Source organism: Macaca mulatta, chromosome 7 (assembly GCF_049350105.2).
Source record: "Macaca mulatta isolate MMU2019108-1 chromosome 7, T2T-MMU8v2.0, whole genome shotgun sequence".
Lineage (NCBI taxonomy): Eukaryota > Metazoa > Chordata > Mammalia > Primates > Cercopithecidae > Macaca > Macaca mulatta.
In genome coordinates, this window is record NC_133412.1 from 112451249 (window position 1) to 112472487 (window position 21239).

General features: G+C 37.4%; 1 protein-coding gene across 12 annotated transcripts in view; it reads left to right on the forward strand.

The window, feature by feature from the left end:
- Positions 1–21024, forward strand: part of MIA2 (MIA SH3 domain ER export factor 2) — a 117834-nt gene extending 96810 nt beyond the window's left edge. For 7 of the 12 annotated variants that reach the window (XM_015143547.3, XM_015143549.3, XM_015143552.3 and 4 more), the window contains 4 exons: positions 15797–15919; positions 18051–18109; positions 19073–19307; positions 20422–20977. In XM_015143547.3, coding sequence (XP_014999033.2) covers positions 15797–15919; positions 18051–18109; positions 19073–19307; positions 20422–20588 — 584 coding nt within the window. In that variant the 3' untranslated portion in view covers positions 20589–20977. 12 annotated transcript variants of the gene reach the window in all.
- Positions 21025–21239: the final 215 nt, after the last annotated feature.

Below are 21239 nucleotides of genomic sequence, written 5' to 3' on the forward strand. Positions count from 1 at the left end.
TTTTGGTGTGTTTTTGCAGTGGCTGGTACCGGTTTTTCCTTTCCATATTTAGTGCTTCCTTCAGGAGCCCTTGTAAGGCAGGCCTGGTGGTGCCAAAATCTCTCAGCATTTGCTTGTCTGTAAAGGATTTATTTCTCCTTCACTTATGAAGCTTAGTTTGGCTGGATATGAAATTCTGGGTTGAAAATTCTTTTCTTTAAGAATGTTGAATATTGGTGCCCACTCTCTTCTGGCTTATAGGGTTTCTGCCGAGAGATCTGCTGTTAGTCTGATGGACTTCCCTTTGTGGGTAACCCGACCTTTCTCTCTGGCTGCCCTTAACGTTTTTTCCTTCATTTCAATGTTGGTGAATCTGACAATTATGTATCCTGGGGTTGTTCTTCTCAAAGAGTGTCTTTGAGGTGCTCTCTGTATTTCCTGAATTTGAATGTTGGCCTATCTTGCTAGGTTGGGGAAGTCCTCCTGGATAATATCCTGAAGAGTGTTTTCCAACTTGGTTCCATTCTCCCTATCACTTTCAGGTACACCAATCAAACCTAGGTTTGGTCTTTTCACATAGTCCCATGTTTCTTGGAGGCTTTGTTCATTCCATTTTATTCTTTTTTTCTTTTATTCCATTTTATTCTTTTTTATTCTTGTCTTCATGCTTTATTTTAGTAAGTTGGTGTTCGATATCTCTGATATCCTTTCCTCTGATTGATCAATTTGACTATATTGATACTTGTGTATGCTTCATGAAGTTCTTGTGGTGTGTTTTTCAGCTGCATCAGGTCATTTATGTTCTTCTCTAAATTGGTTATTCTCGTTAGCAATTCCTCTAACCTTTTATCAATGTTCTTAGCTTCCTTGCATTGGGTTAGAATATGCTCCTTTAGCTTGGAGGAGTTTATTACTCACCTTCTGAAGCATACTTCTGTCAGTTTGTCAGACTCTTTGTCTGTCCAGTTTTGTTCCCTTGCTGGCGAGGAGTTGTGATCCTTTGGAGGATAAGAGGCATCCTGGTTTTTGGAATTTTTAGCCTTTTTGCCTGGTTTTTCCTCATCTTCATGGATTTATTTACCATTTGTCTTTGCTGTTGGTGACCTTCGGATGGAGTTTTTGCATGATCAATCACAGCACAGTCCCTCGCGCTTCCCTTGGCTAGGGGAGGAAATTCCCTGAACCCTCGCACTTCCCGGGTGAAGCAATGCCAACCCTGCTTCTGCTTGCCTTCCGTGGGCTGCACCCACTGTCTAACCAGTCCCAGTGAGATGCACCAGGTACCTCAGTTGGAAATGCAGACATCACCCGCCTTCTGCGTTGGTCTCACTGGGAACTGCAGACCGGAGCTGTTCCTATTTGGCCATCTTGCCTGGGAATCAACAATTTCTTTTGATCTATCTTCAGGTTTACTGACTCTTTCCTTTGTCATTTCCATTCTGCTATTAAGCCTGTCTAGTAAAAGTTTTACTTTAGATGTATTTTTCAGGTCTAAAATTACCATTTGATTACTTTTTTATAACTTGATTTCTCTGCTGAGTTTTTAATCTTATTATTCATTATAAGCATTTTTTTTAAACCACTGAGTATATTAGTTTTATAATAACTGCTTTAAAGTCATTGTATGGTAATTCTAACATCAGGGTCATCTTGAGGTTGGCCTCTAGTGATAATATTTTCCCTTAAGAATGGGTCACATTCTCTTTCTTGATGAGTTTGTATTGGATACTAGACACTGTGGCAATTCTAGATTCTATTCTATTCCTCTAAGAGTGTTATTGGTCTTACTGTAGAAGACCATTAACTTGGATGGGCTCAGACTGCAGCCTTTTCCCTTCTGTGGTGGGGAACAACTCAAGTATTGGTTCAGTTCTTTTTGCTTTAGCTGAAAACTGCTTAAATTTGCCGTACATATGTGTTGCTCAGGAATCAGCCATAGACTAGGGCAGAGATTGTACCCAGAATATTGGGCTGTACCTTTCCAGCTTTCTCCTTTCTAGGATATCCCAATCCTATTGCCTCGGGCTTGGGCTCTGTGCACTTGTTCTTCAGGCAAGAAAGTTTTATCGAGTTTTGACTGCTGTGTGCTGCAACTCACTGTGGTCTTCCATCAGGCTAAAACATAAAAATGGAAAACTTACCCCATACCTAGTTGTTATTCCTTTCTTCTTCCAAGCTCCCTCTTCTTTTCTAAGTCTTCCTGCTTTTGTTCATGCCCAAGGGCTTCAGGCAGTTATTTTTTTGCATATCGTCTGGAATTTATAGTTATGTGTAGGAGAGTCAGTCTGAGTTTACCATACTAGAAATGGAACCTGGTCTCCGACTTTTCATTAATTTTTTAGCTTCTTAATTGATACCTTCATCAAAGAGATATGTGTCCATTCTACAGAGTATCTCCAAATAATGAACCTGATCCCTTTGGTTTGACAGAGGGCCAACCTGTGTCAACTGTAATCTCAATGTCATAGACGAGTAATTCTACAGACACAGTAAAGGAATTTTCTGTATTGTTCCAAAATTTATGATGAGTGAGAACGGCTAAATGACTCCTGAGGCTCTAGCATGAATTAGAGTAATGCTGATAAATGTATTTCTCAGTTAGCTTCATTCCTACCTAAAGTTACAAAAATTTTCTATGTTTGCTCTTGGTACATTGGTACATGCTATTTAAATAGTCACTGAACAGGACGGGTGTGGTGGCTCACGCCTGTAATCCCAGCACTTTGGGAGGCTGAGGCAGGTGCATCACCTGAGGCCAGGAGTTTGAGACCAGCCTGGCTAACATGGCAAAACCCTGTTTCTATGAAAAATACAAAAATTAGCTGGGATGGTGGCAGGCGCCTGTAATCCCAGCTACTCGTGAGGCTTGAGGCAGGAGAATTGCTTGAACCTGGCCTGACGACAGAGAGAGAGACTCTGTCTCAAAAAAAAAAGTCACTGAACAGATTTCAGGGTTCTTTTCTTTTATGTTGTGTTTCAGTTAACAAAATGATAATGAATGAGGGGACTTAGGCCTTTTTTTTTTTTTTTTTTGAGATGGAGTTTCGCCTTTGTTGCCCAGGCTGAGGTGCAGTGGTGCTATCTCGGCTCACTGCAACCTCCGCCTCCTGGGTTCAGGCGATTCTCCTGCCTCAAGCCTCACGAGTAGCCGGGATTACAGGGCATGCACCACCATGCTTGGCTAAGTTTTGTGTTTTTAGTAGAGACAGGGTTTCACCATGTTGGCCAGGCTTGTCTCGAACTCCTGATCTCAGGTGATCCACCTGACTCGGCCTCCCAAAGTGCTGGGATTACAGGTGTGAGCCACCATGCCCGGCCTAGGCTTTTTAAATCTTATCATTGCTGTTACTTTTTTGTGTAACTTTGAGCAGTAAATTTTACCTGTCATGGTTTTCTCTCTCTCAAAATAATGGTCTCCTAGCTGGGTGCAGTGGCTCATGCCTGTAATCCTAGCACTTTGGGAGGATGAGGCAGGAGGATTGCTTGAGGCCAGGAGTTCTAGAGCAAGCTGGCCAAAATAGTGAGATTCTGTTCCCACAAAAAAACAAACAGAATAGTGACTTCTGTAAAACAGAGATGGTGATGTTCTAAAGTAATCTGCCTTTCTTTTATGTACCGTTGACTTATTGGGACTCATGAAGAGTCCTTCTCACTAATAATTGTCTTTAAGATTTTTCTTCAATTTTAAAATATTTTAGTTTAAAATACTTATGTTAAAAAATAATATGACAACTAAAATAACTAAGTTTCTGAAGAATATGGATTCTGCATTTGAGATTATCTGTCATTTAGTCTGTTAGGCATAATTTATAAAATGTATATATTTTCTTAACATGTTACTACTTGGAAGAAGTGTTTTAGATTTCCATTGACTTAGCGTGGAAGTCAATCTTAGCATCTTAGCATGCTAAGATGACTTAGCAGAAATTATTTTAAATAGTTCCATAATGACAAGGTATAATTTATCTTTGCACCATTAAATACTTTGAAAAAGGAGAAAACCTTACTTAGCTTATGTAGTCAGAAAAAACTGCTCTAACTTACCTTTTTTCTCATGTGCTCTATTCCAGACATTCTTTTAAAAAATATTTTAATAATGTTAACTTTTATTTGAGATTCACAAGGTACATGTGCAGGTTTGTTACATGGGTATATTGTGTGATATTGAGGTTTGGGGCATGTCTGAATTCATCACCCAGAAAGTGAGCACAGTACCCACAGTTTTTGAGCCCTTGCCTCCCTCTCTCTCCTCGCTCTGCTCTGGTAGTCCCCAGTGTCTCTTTTATATCCATGTGTACCCAGTGTTTAGCTACCACTTATAAGTAAGAATGGGTTAGTTTTATGTTTCTGCATTAATTCACTTAGGATAATGGCCTCCAGCTGCATCCATGTTGTTGCAAAGGACATGATTTTATTCTTTCTTATGGCTGCGTAGTATTCTATGGTGTATATGTACTGCATTTTCTTTATCCAGTCTGCCGTTGGTGGGTATCTGGGTTAATTTCATGTCTTTGCTATTGTTAATAGTGTTATGATAAACATATGGGTGCTTGTGCTTTTTTGTAGAACGACTTAGTTTCTTTTGGATATTACCCAGTAATGGGATTGCTGGGTCAAATGGTAGTCCTGTTTTAAGTTCTTTGAGAAATCTTCAAACTGATTTCCACAGTGGCCTAACTAATGATTTACATTCCCACCAACAGTGTATAAGCATTCCCTTTTCTCTACAACCGTGCCAACATCTGTTATTTTGACTTTTTAATAGTAGCCATTCTCACTAGTGTGAGGTGGAATCTCACTGTGGTTTTGATCCAAACATTCTTATTACTTAAAGGTTTTATTAGCAAGTATACACCTAGTTTCTTCAAGTAATCAACATTTTATTCTCATTATTTTCAGTAGCAGACTCAATCTTATAAACTAATAAGGATTTTAAAACGTTTAAGTTTTCTTTTAAAACTCTGTGGTATATAAATGGTTATTAAAGGTTAGTACACAAATTTGGCTACCTTATTAGGATGGAGCTAATTCTGCTGAAGCATAATATGTGTACAAAATTTTATACAGTGTTGAACAGTCTACAATGTATCTGTTCATCTAACATTCTTATATGTGCTTTTAGTTAGTTTGCATGTTTAGAACAAGACTGGCTTAGGTGAAAAGGCATTTGGACTGGAGATCAAGAAATTTGCTTTCTGGTTTTCACTCCTTTATATTTTAGTGTGATTTAAAAAATTTATTAAAAAATTTTTTAGAGACAGGATCTCACTTTGTCACCCAGCTGTAGTGCTGTGGCGTGATTATAGCTCACTGTAGCCTTGAACTCCTGGACTCAAGCAATCCTCCACTCTCAGCCTCCCAAGTAACTGGGACTGTAGGCACATGCCACAATGCCTGGGTAATGTTTATTTTATTTTAAATTGTTTTTGGAGACAAGGTTCCTCTGTGTTACCCAGGCTGGTCTCAAACTCTTGTCCTCAAGCAGTCCTCCCTCCTCAGCCTCCTGAATAGTGGGGGATTACAGGCACGACCCTTTGTGCCTGGCTTTTAGTGTGATTTTTAAAACGTGTTTCATTTATTTGGACCTTATATGTTATATAGTGACATAACTATATACAGTCTATAAGAAACTCATTCGAATATAATAGTATAAGTAGGTGGAAAGTAAAAGGATAGAAAAGATACACCATGCAAACATTAATCGAAAGAAAATGAGGTCAAGAAGATATAGCAAATGTTAAATGTCTATATGCCATCAGCAGCTACAAAGTATGGGAAACAAAAAGTGATAGCACTGAAAGGAACAAAGACAAATCCAGTTATAATTGGAGATTTCAACATCCCTTTCTCAGCAAGTAATGGAACAACCGAAGAGAAAATTCAGCAAGTATGTAGAAGAACTGAACAGTGTCCTCAACCAATAAGACCTAATTGACACTTATAGTAGAACAAGTTACCCAACAGCTGCAGAATACACATGCTTTTCAAGTAGCAGTGGAACATTTTACAAGATAGATTGTATCCTGGGCCATAACACAAACCTCAACACATTTAAAAGAAGTGAAATAATATAGAGTATGTTCTTTGATCACAATGGAATCAAACTATAAATAATGAACTTGAACTATTGAAATGTGCAACAATTTGGATGTATCTCAATGGTTGAGTGAAGAAAACCAGTCTCAAAAGTTTACATACTGTATTATTGCATGTATATAACATTCTTTTTTTTGAGATGGAGTCTCACTGTGTCGCCCAGGCTGGAGTGCTATAGTGTGATCTCGGCTCACTGCAACCTCTGCCTCCTGGGTTCAAACTGTTCTCCTGCCTCAGCCTCCCGAGTAGCTGGGACTTCAGGCACATGCCACCATGCCCGGCTGGGCTAATTTTTTTATTTTTAGTAGAGACAGGTTTCGCCATGTTAGCCAGACTGGTCTCGAACTTCTGACCTCAAGTGATCCACCCACCGTGGCCTCCCAAAGTGCTGGGATTACAGGCGTAAGCCACTGTGCCCGGCCATATATAACATTCTTGAAATGACAGTATAGAAATGGAAAACAGATTGGTGGATGCAAGAGTTTGAGATAGTAGTGGGGAGGGGAGTACGTATGACTATAAAGGGGTGGCACGAGGGAGGTGTTTTTGGTGGTACAATAATTCTGTATCTTGAGAGTGGTAGTGATTACATAAATCTACACATGCAGTAAAATGTCAGAACTGTACACATGAGTTGTACCAGTGTCAATTTTCTGGCTGTTATAATACACTATAATTATGAAAGATGTAAACATCGTGTAAAGGGTGTGCAGGACCTCTCTGTAGTATTTTTGCATCTTTCTGTGAATCTCTAAAAAAGTAAAAATCTCTTATTGTATATCATACACATACAGGAAAGTGCAAGTATTAAGCATATAATGTGATTTTTTTCCACAATTTGAGCACAGTGATATAACTAGCACTCAGATAAAGGGATAGTTTTCATTTTGGTTTTTCATAAGTTTAATTAGAAGTCTTATTCATAATTTTAGCAGAGAAAGTGTTCTTGAATAATATAAGTAAGTTGGTAATATTCACATAGTAATCAGAATTAAAATTTTAACACAAATAGATCCTGGGAATAACCAGTTCATTATAAATTCCTTATAAGTACTAACCTGCAACAAACATTTATCAATGTGACTTACCTTGCTCAGCACTTCAGTCGATAAGAAAAAACGCAAAAGTGTTTTCATATGTAGAATGAGAATATTATAGATCAAAGAGACCTGGTAAGAAAGTAGTTTAGATTGTTCACATAATTCTTTTGCCAGGGTTAACTGTAACAAAGGTGATTCTCATAAAAACTTTCAAGTTGTTACGTGTTGGCTTGTTTTGTTTTCACTTTTGAAAGTGAAAGTGAGGTATCATAATTTATTAAGTAGATAACGTCACTCTCCTGTGCATCAGCCGTCCCTAACCTTTTTGGCACCAGGGACTGGTTTCATGGAATCCAATTTTTCCATGGAGGTTGCGGGGAGGGGGATGGTTTTGAGATGAAAGTGTTCACTTCAGATCATCAGGAGTTAGTTAGATTCTCATAAGGAATGCACAGGCTAGATCCCTCACATGCGTAGTTCACAGTAGGGTTTGTGCTCCTATGAGAATAGAATGCCTCAGCTGAGCAGGTGGAGCTCAGGTAGTAATGCTTGTTTGCCCTACTCACCTCCTGCTGCGCAAACAGCCAGCAGCCCACGGAAAGGCACCGGCCCACAGCCCAGGGGTTAGGGACCCCCGCTGTAGATGACGACATACATACATACATGCATTTATTTATTTATTTCCCTGTCTTATGGTGCTGATTAATGACTACTTCTAACTGTAGCTCAGGTTGGGATATATAGTTTGAAAATTGTTGGCATATATTTAGATAGAAAGATACAGTGGGTTAGCTTTCCCAAGGAGAAGGAGTTAAAATGTTAACTCTGTATTTTTAGTTCTAAATATATTTTTAGAATCTATGTGCTACAGTTTGTTTCATTTTTACAAGAATTTCTACTGAACATCTTATTCAAGATGTTGGGACAAAAAAAGAATAAATTATTAAAAATGTATAGTTATGTATTTCAATGATGAGTTAATATAATGAAATGAATGTAATACTGAAACAGATCTTTTTCTACAACAGCTCTGTCCAATAGAACTTTCTGCAATAATAGAAATATTTTATATCTATACTGTCCGGTACAGTAGCCACTAGGCACGTGTGGCTAGTGAATTCTTAAAATGTGTCTAGTACAACTTGAGAAACAGAATTTTACATATTATTGAATTTTAATTGTCAGTTAAAATTTATTTTCTTTTCTTTATTATTTTGTTTTGTTTTGAGACAGAATCTCACTCTCATCCAGGCTGCAGTGCAGTGGCATGAACACAGCTTACTATAGCCTCAACCTGCTGGACTCAAGTGACCCTCCTGCTTTAGCCTCCCAAGTAGCTGGGACTATAGGCATGCACCACTAATGCCTAATTTTTAAATTTTCTGTAGAGACAGGGCCTCGCTATGTTGCCCAGACAGTTTCAAAATCCTTGGCTCAAGCAGTCCTCCCACCTTGGCCTCCCAAAGTGCTGGGATTACAGGCATGAGCCACCATGCCCTCCTCCATACCTTTTTGAGCTTTATTATTCCTAGTTTTAATTGTTTAAAAGAACAAGGAGTGTGTATGTGGTTTCTCCTTATTTTTGTCGGTGCTTATCTTTTACTGATTTGGATAATATATTTTATGTAAGCATAGCAAAGAGACTAAGCAACTATACCTTGGTGGTGTAATCATGAGTTAAGTGTGGTCTGTAGCCTGGCATGTTTAAAAATATTTTTCTTAAAGAGCTGAGCAAATAAGAGACATATGGTGTACAGCTAAATTGATGAGAACAGTTTTGACTTTTTCCTTGGCAAACAAGTGTGCGAAGCAGATCAAAATACCTTGGATAGCTTTGAATGCACAGGCATAGATTTTTACTTCACTGGCTCTGATTCATAGACATTTATGCTGACCATTGTCCTACATTCTGAATAGTTTTTTCAGACAAGACTCATTTGGTAGAATTATAGTTTGTCTTAATTAAGGCTCATTTTGATCTTCCTGATGAAAACTTGTGGTCTTCACAAACTTAATAAGGTGTTCTAAAGTCTTGGTATATATGCTTTTATGCTCTCAGAGGATGGTATTTACTTAAAATTGTTCCCAAATTTTAGGCTACCACTTTTTTGGGAATATATATATCTTAATCACTTATGTCTTATATAATGATCCTTTATACATTCTCATGGTTATTTGGTTGATACATTGCCACTGTATATGTTTTTATAAACACTAAAAATCTGTGTTTAATTTGTCAGTCTTCCTGAAGAGACTAGGTTGAGGAGAGATTAAGGTCTAGGGACAAATGTGGACAACTTTTTGGAAAATTTTGCTTTGAATGAAAAAGAGATGGTAGCTGGAGGGAGAGGGTTTTGGTTTTTAAAGATGGATAATATTGGCTGGACATGGTGGCTTACGCTTGTAATCCCAGCACTTTGGGAGGCTGAGGCGGGTGGATCACCTGAGGTCAGAAGTTCAAGACCAGCCTGGCCAACATGGTGAAACTCCGTCTCTACTAAAAATACAGAGATTAGCCGGGTGTGGTGGCATGCGTCTGTAGTCCCAGCTGCTTGGAAGGCTGAGGCAGGAGAATTGCTTGAACCTGGGAGGCAGAGGTTGCAGTGAGCCGAGACCACACCATTGCACTCCAGCCTGGGCAACAGAGTGAGACTCTTTCTCAAAAAAAAAAAAAAAGGCCGGGCGCGGTGGCTCAAGCCTGTAATCCCAGCACTTTGGGAGGCCGAGACGGGCGGATCACAAGGCCAGGAGATCGAGACCATCCTGGCTAACACGGTGAAACCCTGTCTCTGCTAAGAAATACAAAAAACTAGCCGGGCGAGGTGGCGGGCGCCTGTAGTCCCAGCTACTCGGGAGGCTGAGGCCGGAGAATGGCGTGAACCCGGGAGGCGGAGCTTGCAGTGAGCTGAGATCTGGCCACTGCACTCTAGCCTGGGCTACAGAGCGAGACTCCGTCTCAAAAAAAAAAAAAAAAAGAAAGAAAGATGAATAATATAATATTTATTTGCTGATGGGAATAATTCAGGCTAGAAGGAGAAATTAATGATGTTTGGGAGAGGGTCTGGTTATAAAAGTGAAACCCTGGAATATTAAGTACAAAAGATACTATCCAGAGTGTAATTGCAGAAATTGTGGTAGCTGGGTCACTTTATCCATTCTAAAAAGAAGGAAGGCAGAGCAAGTGAGCACAGATGTAGCGATTGGGTGGAGGGTGAGTGGAGGTGTCCAGTTGTTTCAGTTTTCTTGATGTGGCAAGATCATCAGCTGAAGCAGGTGGTAGATGAGAGGCTTGTGAGATTTGAAGAGAAAAAGGTATGGAGTAGCTATTTAGGAGAGTGGAAGAATTCGATCATTATTAAAGTGTAGTATGATTATAGGGCATTGTTGAGCATCAGTTTGAAATTTATGGTCATAAATTTGAAAAGCAGTCAATACTATATTTTTAATATAGTTTATAATCATAACAACAAGCTTAATTTATCAGATATTTATAAAGCTATATGTAAAATTATTTGTGTCAGACTAAATGCATTTTAATCATTCTAACACTCTTAAGAGTATTATTCTGTTATTCCCATTTTACAGATGAAGAAATACAAGCACAGAAAGGTTGGGTAACTTGGTGAACATCACAAATTGAGATATTATAGCACAATCCTGGATATCACCCTTGAGAATTTACATATTAATATTTGCTTCAGATGTATATGTGTTTGTGTGCATAAATGTGTAAATAAAACATAAAAAGAAAAAGCACACTATATAAATGAATTGAACACTATTACATTTCCTTTCCTGGGAATATTACCTTCCTTTCCTAGAAGCAGCTATTCATGAGTTTAGTGTGTGTAAACTTTCAGTTCTAATAATGATTTTTAAAAAATTAAAGTTCTCAAAGACAAAAACCACATGATTATCTCAATAGATGCAGAAAAGACCTTTGACAAAATTCAACAGCCCTTCATGCTAAAAACTCTCAATAAATTCGGTGTTGATGGAACGTATCTCAAAATAATAAGAGCTATTTATGACAAACCCACAGCCACTATCATACTGAATGGGCAAAAACTGGAAGCGTTCCCTTTGAAAAGTGGCACAAGACAGGGATGCCCTCTTTCACCACTCCTATTCAACATAGTGTTGGAAGTTCTGGCTAGGGCAATCAGGCAAGAGAAAGAAATAAAGGGTATTCAGTTAGGAAAAGAGGAAGTCATATTGTTCCTGTTTGCAAATGACATGATTGTATATTCAGAAAACCCCATCGTCTCAGCCCAAAATCTCCTTAAGCTGATAAGCAACTTCAGCAAAGTCTCAGGTTACAAAATCAATGTGCAAAAATCACAAGCATTCTTATACGCCAGTAACAGACAAACAGAGAGCCAAATCATGAATGAACTCCCATTCACAATAGCTTCAAAGAGAATAAAATACCTAGGTATCCAACTTACAAGGGATATAAAGGACCTCTTCAAGGAGAACTACAAACCACTGCTCAGTGAAATAGAAGGGTTCACAAACAAATGGAAGAACATTCCATGCTCATGGATAGGAAGAATCAGTATTGTGAAAATGTCCATACTGCCCAAGATAATTTGTAGATTCAATGCCATCCCCATTAGGCTACCAATGACTTTCTTCACAGAATTGGGAAAAACTACTTTACAGTTCATATGGAACCAAAAAAGACCCTGCATTGCCAAGACAATCCTAAGCCAAAAGAACAAAGCTAGAGGCATCACGCTTCCTGACTTCAAACTATACTACAAGGCTACAGTAACCAAAACAGCATGGTACTGGTCCCAAAACAGAGATATAGACCAATGGAACAGAACAGAGCCCTCAGAAATAACACCACACATCTACAACCGTCTGATCTTTGACAAATCTGAGAAAAACAAGAAATGGGGAAAGGATTCCCTATTTAATAAATGGTGCTGAGAAAATCGGCTAGCCATAATTAGAAAGCTGAAACTGGATCCTTTCCTTACTCCTGATACAAAAATTAATTCAAGATGGATTAGAGACTTAAATGTTAGACCTAAAACTATAAAAACCCTAGAAGAAAACCTAGGTAATACCATTCAGGACATAGGCATGGGCAAGGACTTCATGTCTAAAACACCAAAAGCAATGGCAACAAAAGCCAAAATTGACAAATGGGATCTAATTAAACTAAAGAGCTTCTGCACAGCAAAAGAAACTACCATCAGAGTGAACAGGCAACCTACAGAATGGGAGAAAATTTTTGCAAGCTACTCATCTGACAAAGGGCTAATATCCAGAACCTATAAAGAACTCAATCAAATTTACAAGAAAAAAACAACCCCATCAAAAAGTGGGCAAAGGATATGAACAGACACTTCTCAAAAGAAGACATTCATACAGCCAGCAGACATGAAAAAATGCTCATCGTTACTCGCCATCAGAGAAATGCAAATCAAAACCACAATGAGATACCATCTCACACCAATTAGAAAGGCAATCATTAAAAAATTGGAAACAACAGGTGCTGGAAAGGATGTGGAGAAATAGGAACACTTTTACACTGTTGGTGGGACTGTAAACTAGTTCAACCATTGTGGAAAACAGTATGGCGATTACTCAAGGATCTAGAACTAGAGATACCATTTGACCCAGCCATGCCATTACTGAAGATATACCCAAAGGATTATAAGTCATGCTGCTATAAAGACACATGCACACGTATGTTTATTGTGGCACTATTCACAATAGCAAAGACTTGGAATCAACCCACATGTCCATCAGTGACAGACTGGATTAAGAAAATGTGGCACATGTACACCATGGAATACTATGTAGCCATAAAAAAGGATGAGTTTGTGTCCTTTGTAGGGACATGGATGCAGCTGGAAACCATCATTCTCAGCAAACTCTCTCAAGAACAGAAAACCAAATACTGCATGTTCTCACTCATAGGTGGGAATTGAACAATGAGATCACTTGGACACAGGAAGGGGAGCATCACACACCGGGTCCTATTGTGGGAAGGGGGGAGTGAGGAGGGATAGCATTAGGAGATATACCTAATGTAAATAATGAGTTAATGGGTGCAGCACACCAACATGGCACATGTATACATATGTAACAAACCTGCACGTTGTGCACATGTACCCTAGAACTTAAAGTATAATAATAACAATTAAAAAAATATTAAAGTTCTGTTTTATCAACTTTCCTTACCAGCCTTACATACTTGAATTCTTTCCATGTTAATATATAGAGAGTTTATTACCTTACCTTAATTGTGGTATGGTATTTCAGTATATAAGAAACCACAATATATTTATCCAGTTCCTGTTGGTGACCATTTAGAGTGTCTCCAATATTTCTCCATTACTAACAATGCTGCAGCTAACACGCTTTTTGTACATATGTTCTTTCAAGATTAGTCCAGGAAATGGAATTACTAGGTAATAGGATATGCACATTTTTGGTTTTATTTTTAATTTTTTTTGTGGGGGGTGGGGTGTTGCTTTGTCGCCCAGGCTGGGGTGCAGTGGCGTGATCTTGGCTCACTGCAATCTCCGCCTCCTGGGTTCAAGCGATTCTTGTGTCTCAGCCTCCCGAGTGGCTGGGATCACAGGCCTATGCCATCACTCTTGGCTCATTTTTTTGTGTTTTTAGTAGAGATGGGATTTCACCATGTTGGCCAGGCCGGTCTCAAACTCTTGGCCTCAAGCAGTCCACCTGCCTTGGCCTCCCAAAGTGCTGGGATTACAGGCGTGAGCCACCATGCCTGGCCTGTTTTTGGTTTTAGTAGATATCTCCCCATCGTCCTCAACAGAAGCTGTGAATGAAGTATATGAGAGTAGCTTATTTCTGCAGTATAATCCTTAGTTTGCAAAACTGCTTCAGAATGCCCTGTACACTTATTCTCACTCCTTATTCATTTTTTTCTTATATTTTTTTTCCTTCCATTCTTTCTTTCTAATCATGTCTTCTATTATAAGGGTAGAATACTATTATAGAAAACAGAAGTTTGAAAGCAAAAAAGAAAGGGACCTTTCACGTCCTTCTTTTCTGTAGTTCAGTTCAGTCTTTGGTCATGTGCTTTCCACATAGCTGTATCTTATTACGTGTATATGTGTGTGTGTATATGTGCATATGAGGGTGTGTGTATATGTGTGTGTATATGTGTGTATATGTGTATGTGCATTTGACCAGAATACCCTTGATTACTTGTTCATCATTACTTTTCTTTCAGGGCAAGCTTTACTGCCTCTGACTCCTTTTCTGATTCCTGCAATCAGAAATAGATAGGCTGCCTCTTATATTATGTATATTTCCTTTTATTAAGACATTAATCACATTGTATTTATGTGTTTCTATCAGAATTAGACTGTAAGGGCAGGGTGTGTACCAAGAGCAACATTGTATTGTTTGTGCCTGACACATACTAGGCCTTGGTAAGATTTAAGGAATGAATTGCTTTTGCCAGTGGAGGGCACCATAGCCATGTAGTTTATAAAGTAGTACATTTGTAACAAAATTTTTTATTTCTGAGATTGCTGGTGTATGGGGATATAAATTAGAAGCAAAATAATGATGTAGTATCTTGAGACCTAGTTAAAAAAGAGTTGGTGTTCAGATTTCCTTATTTCATCCCCTCGTCCAACTCCACCATTTAATTAATCCTATGTTTGAAGTAGAAAGGGAAAACTGAGTTTAGATCTCAGTGGTTGGTACTGACCTTTTCTTTCATTAGGCTAACTCAAACCCGTTGAAACAGCTCCTCCCTAGGATTTTGAAAGGGAGTGTAAATGAGCCTTCAAACTATCTGGATCTTTCTCTCCTCAGTCACATTTCCCGACCTTTGGGAGCTCATTAAATATAATCTCTTCATTGACTCTGGTTGATGCCAGGTGGTTTCTTTGGTTTTGTGTAGGAGAGATGATGTGTCAGTAAGGTCCTCTGTAGTAGTAGAGATAGGGTCTCACCATGTTGGCCAGGCTGGTCTTGAACTCCTGACCTCAAGTGATCCACCCACTTCGGCCTCCCAAAGTGCTGGGATTACAGGTGTGAGCCACCATACCCATCTCTTTCCATTTGGTTTGGAATAGATACTAAATTCCAAAATGTCAGTATTACTAAAAGTTTGACAGTGATGACCTCTGAATACTCTTTCTGCTTTGATGACAAATTATAACCTATTCTGATAAATTTCTTGCTGCGCTTATGTTTTTTCTCTTTACTTTTTCCCTATGTTAGTAGTTGTTTCCTGGGTCTTTTTTGATATATGGATGTATTTACTTCCATCCATTCTTAAAATGGAAAGTTAAATGAATTTATATATAATATATATAAATTATATAAACTATATGTATATAAATATATATTTATTTTTATACACATATAGTTTATCTAAACTATATATGTAGCTTATATATAGTTTATATATATAAACTAAATTCTGTTTTCACATGTTCTAATTTACACATAGTAATTGAAACTTTCAAAATTCAAAGTAGCAGATTATGCTTGTGTTTACTATAAAAGTTATTGCCTATAGTAAAATAGGCAATTCTTCTGAAATTGTCTACTATTGTCAACCAAGAAGATGAATTTAAGTTTTCGAATGCAGGTCAAAAGTCTTAAGTTCAATACATTAAACTTAAGTAAACTTGATTTATATTAAGACATTTAAAAAACTTATTTTCTAGGACAATCATATCCTGATTCAGCCCTTCCTCCACAAAGGCAAGACAGATTTTTTTCTAATTCTGGTAGACTGTCTGGACCAGCAGAACTCAGAAGTTTTAATATGCCTTCTTTGGATAAAATGGGTAAGAAGTACTTTGTGCTTTTCTTCTTTAAAAATATTGGTGGCACACTAAAAAACTGGAAGTTAGAATAAAGACCAATATAATTGCTATCTCTAGTAGTTCCTAAGGCCAAAATCTCTTTCCTGAAAATGTCCTGGTTTTATGTTTCTTGTTATATTGTACACAGACATGGCATCCAAATATATGTTGGTGGGTTGGTTTGAGCACCATGGAAATAGGTTTACTCCATATACCTATGACGATAAATTTTTCTCTGCTCTATGACTAATTTTCTAATTTTTCTAGTCCACTTACATGTGTCCTGTTTAGTAATCAGGGAAATAAGCCAGGCAAATGTGAATGGATACATAAAAACCCACCAAACAATTTAGATGCATGCTCTGTTGATATTGTGATCAGTTATATTATTTAAACATTTCAAACTTAGATATAACTAACATATACTGAGCAATCTATTTGTCCGGCTCTCTTTTACTTAAACTACCTCATAGCAACCCATTAAAGTTGGGAAATAGATGTATGCAGTATATCAACCAGAAGTATATAACATTAAGAAAATAAATTTTTTTTTTGAAAGTCAAGATTTAAATGTATTGGTAAAAGGTTTCCTAAGGAAAGGAAATATATTTATATTTTATTAAATATATATGTGTATATATTAACATATATATAATATGTACATAATTTAAAAAATAATATTGATTTTCTGAAATAGTAAACTGTATAGTATAGCTGGGACTACAGGTGTGCACCACCACACATGGCTAATTTTTTGTAGAGATGAGGTTTTTACATGTTGTTGAGGCTGGTCTTGAACTCCTGGGCTCAAGCAATTCACCTGCCTTGGCCTCCCAAAGTGCTGGGATTACAGGTGTGAGACACCTTGCTCAGCCTAGAAAGTCAGTATTTTATTTTATTTTTTTTATTATTATTTTTGAGACAGAGTCTCTGTTGCCCAGGCTGGAATGCAGTAGTGCCATCTTGGCTCCACTGCAACCTCCACCTCCTGGGTTCAAGCGATTCTCGTGCATCAGCCTCCCAAGTAGCTGGGACTACAGACACCCATCACCATGCCCAGCTAATTTTTTGTATTTTTAGTAGAGATAGGGTTTCACCATATTGGCCAGGCTGGTCTCGAACTCCTGACCCCAAGTAATCCACCCTCTTTGGCCTTCCAAAATGCTGGGATTATAGGCATGAGCCACTGCGTCTGGCCAAAAATCAGGTTGTAAAAGTAACAAGCAAAGAAAGCAGTCCCAAGGTCCTTACAGAATTATAATGAATTCTTTCTGTTTGGCTTTAGAAATTGTTTTCCCCCCATTAAATCAGGTTTAATGGAATGAAAGTAATGGGTGATTAAACATCCATTTCTACACTATTTAAAAATTTTTACATTTGCCCATTTTTTAATACTGGTTGACCAGTACCTAATATGGCATAATAATATTTAAGTGCTACCGTTTGTAGTTGAATGTTGTCAAGCACAAGTGAAAAATGACTAGTAAGACAAGGACATTTATAACTGGCTGAAGTCATGGACTTTGGAGTCTAGTTAATTGGGGAAGGAAGTGAGGGAGGAAACTCAGTGGTCAGAAGCATCAGTGACTTCTAAGGACAGATGTTGTGAGAATAAATGAGAAAGCTACAAGAGGAGAGGTAGTTATGGTCAGAGAGGATTGCATTTCTTGATGATAACAAAGTTCAGGAACATTTATTTAGGAACAGTAGCTAAATTCCAGTGGCTAGTCTCTCTTACTTAATGCAGGAATAAGGACAGAAGGAAGAAGGGGAGGAAGGAGAAGAGGATAGGAGGGAAAAATAAAAGGAGGGAGGGGGAAAAGAAGGAAGGAGGGAGATGCTTCCTTCCAGATGTCTTCTTAGTATGCTGCTCCAGCAGGATTGCTGAGGAACTAGCCAGAGAAATCACTGCCACATGCCATCATAGAACTCTGAGTCTGCCAGAATTTCTAGGGACCTCAATCTGTTCTTATGGCTGCAATATACAATATTGGTGTCCAAATGGTTTATGTGCCAACAAGGGGAGTGGGAAAATACCAATTTTGTGATCTGGAATACTCTAGGAATAAAGTGGTAAATCATGTACTTTTCATGGTTTAACTTTTATGTCTAGATGGGTCAATGCCTTCAGAAATGGAATCCAGTAGAAATGATACCAAAGATGATCTTGGTGTAAGTATTGAAAGAGTGGAATTGTATCCATGTATTCAACAGCCGCCTTTTTTTTTTTGAAATGGAGTTTCACTCTTGTTGCCCAGGCTGGAGTGCAGTGATGCTATCTCGGCTCACTGTAAGCCGGGTTCAAGCAGTTCTCCTGCCTCAGCCTCCTGAGTAGCTGGGACTACAGGTGCGTGCGACCACACCCAACTAATTTTTGTATATTTAGTAAAGACAGAGTGTCACCAGGCTGGTCGTGAACTCCTGACCTCAGATGATCCGCCCGCCTTGGCCTCCCAAAGTGCTGGGATTACAGGTGTGAGCTACTGTGCCTGGCCCTGAGCCACCGCGCCTGGCCTGAGCCTTCCAATCTCATGGTTTACTAGAATAGAAATAACAGCTAATAGTCTAGCTTTTGATATAAAGCTGATTTTTTCTTTTTGATTAATATACTTTCTACTTAGCATTAAAGCTGTTTCTTTTGTAGATGGTAACCTGTGGTGATAAAATACAATTTGCAGACTAGGAGTTTGAGTTATTTTAGTAGTTAAACAAGATTTTAGTTCCCCTCGCCCTTGGATTTTTATTTGAATATTTTAAAATATATTTTTTTTATTAAGATAATGTTTTTTTGGAAAATATAAACATAGACATCTTGCTTTTTCTTTTTTTCCAGTATATATTTGATAAAATAATATATATTTTGGTGCTCTTGGGTTATATTTCTGTTTTATCTTTAGACAGACTATTACTTTGTTGGTTAAAGCTGTTTTCTGTTGACTTAATAAAATATTTGTGATAACTAAAATGTGATAGCTAATAGATTAATGTGGAAAGCTGTTTGAATCTTTCTTTAGAGCTTTCTAAGACTATCATGGAATGCTTTCTGTCTAGATGGTTTCTTTTAAGCCTGAGATTTTAAGGAAAACAATTGCAAATTTGCTGTTTTAGTGACTGCTATATGTCAATTTGTTGTAGAATTTAAATGTGCCTGATTCATCTCTCCCTGCTGAAAATGAAGCAACTGGACCTGGCTTTGTTCCTCCACCTCTTGCTCCAATCAGAGGTCCATTGTTTCCAGTGGATACAAGGGGCCCATTCTTGAGAAGAGGACCTCCTTTCCCTGCACCTCCTCCAGGAGCCATGTTTGGAACTTCTCGAGATTATTTTCCACCAAGGGATTTCCCAGGTCCACCACATGCTCCATTTGCAAGTATGCTTTTTTAAACTTTTTTTTTTAAAGCTCAATATGTGTTTTATTAATCAGAGATTTAATTTTACTATCTGTTAATGTAGTAACACAGTGGAGGAAACATTTTTCTAGCATTCTGTGAGTGTACCATTACTTTTCTGAATTGGGAAGGCAGCCAGCCATAAGTGGACTATAATGAGGTTTCACCTTGATTCATCTTAATAATATGGAATTATTTCTGTATTTTGGTAGTCAAGAAAATAATTGACTTTTTGCAGGTCTTATGATAAAACTAAAATCATCTGTACCTTATCTGGTAGCAACGGGTCATTTTGGCACTTAGTGAAAATAATTAAAACTTATATTCTAGCATTACAATTACTGGCTATTTTTTAGTCCTTTTCATAAGTAGTTCTGATGTAGTCCTACTTATTTAAAATTTAAAATGTATTTAATATGTTTGACCTAATTTTTGGATTTATTGAATTCTTTTAAAGCTTCACATAAGAAAAAGGGAATAATACATTGCTTTTATATTCATACTTTACTGTTTTGAACTATAAGGTTCTGCAGAATAAATAAGTGGTTACCAAATACTAGGCTTTTCCTATGAATGTCTCATATAGTCATTCCTTTCCTTATTTCTCCTCTCTTTTTAAAGTTAAAGGTGAATTAAAATGAATTTTGTTTGGGGGAATTTTAAGGTGGCCTTTGATATTACTGGAAATGTTTCAGTATAATATCAAATCAGAGTCGGGAATCACTGATATGAATTTTAAGTTTGGTGAAAATATTACATGAAAATGTTTTTTGAGAAGGACTTTGATAATGAAAGATAAAAATGTTTTTTTACAGTAAGTTTTATATATTTTGAAATAATTCCTCTTTTTTTAAAAACAGGTGTTAAGATAGGACAAAAATTACATAAAAAATTAATGATATTTCCTTTAATCTTCTGTATTGGAAGAGGTACATTTTTCTCAATGTAAAAAGTAATTTGTTAGATGAAGTAATTATCTGGTGTCAGTTTTCAAAGAAAAGAATAGGTAATGGAACTTATAAACTTAATGATTTATTAGGGCACAGTACAGGTTCTTAAAGTTAAAAAATGTCTTTTACCAATCTCTTTGAACAGTGAGAAATGTCTATCCACCGAGGGGTTTTCCTCCTTACCTTCCCCCAAGACCTGGATTTTTCCCCCCACCCCCACATTCTGAAGGTAGAAGTGAGTTCCCTTCAGGGTTGATTCCGCCTTCAAATGAGCCTGCTACTGAACATCCAGAACCACAGCAAGAAACCTGACAATATTTTTGCTCTCTTCAAAAGTAATTTTGACTGATCTAATTTCCAGTTTAAGTAACTGCTGTTACTTAAGTGATTACACTTTTGCTCAAATTGAAGCTTAATGGAATTACAGTTCTCAGGATAGTATTTTGTAAATAAAGATGATTTAAATATGAATCTTATGAGTAAATTATTTCCATTTTATTTTATTCTAGATGGTATAACTATTTTAATTTGATTGATCCACTATTACATAAACAATAGTGGGAGTTTTATATATGTAATCTTGCAGGTGGGGAGGCTTTAAATTCTAAAGGCTATGTCTTTATGCCAAGAACTGTATTTACTGTGGTTGTAGACAAATGTGAAAGTAACTTTATGCTTAAATAAATTTTAGTTGATTTAAAGATTTGTTTGGCATTGATAATAATAAAATCAGCTAGTTTTTCTATAAGTTTGACTCTATTAATTAACTTTTTTCCTTTTACCAATAACTTTGAGGTGCAAAACTCAAACTTATATGGGTCTTTCATGTTCAGTTATGTTATGACAAATGTGCCCTCTTTCTTGTAAATAGACATGAGTGGCCCAAAGCAACAAATTAATACACTCTTAAAAGTCAAAATTGATTATATTTTAAAGAAAACTGGATATTATCTAATGATCAGT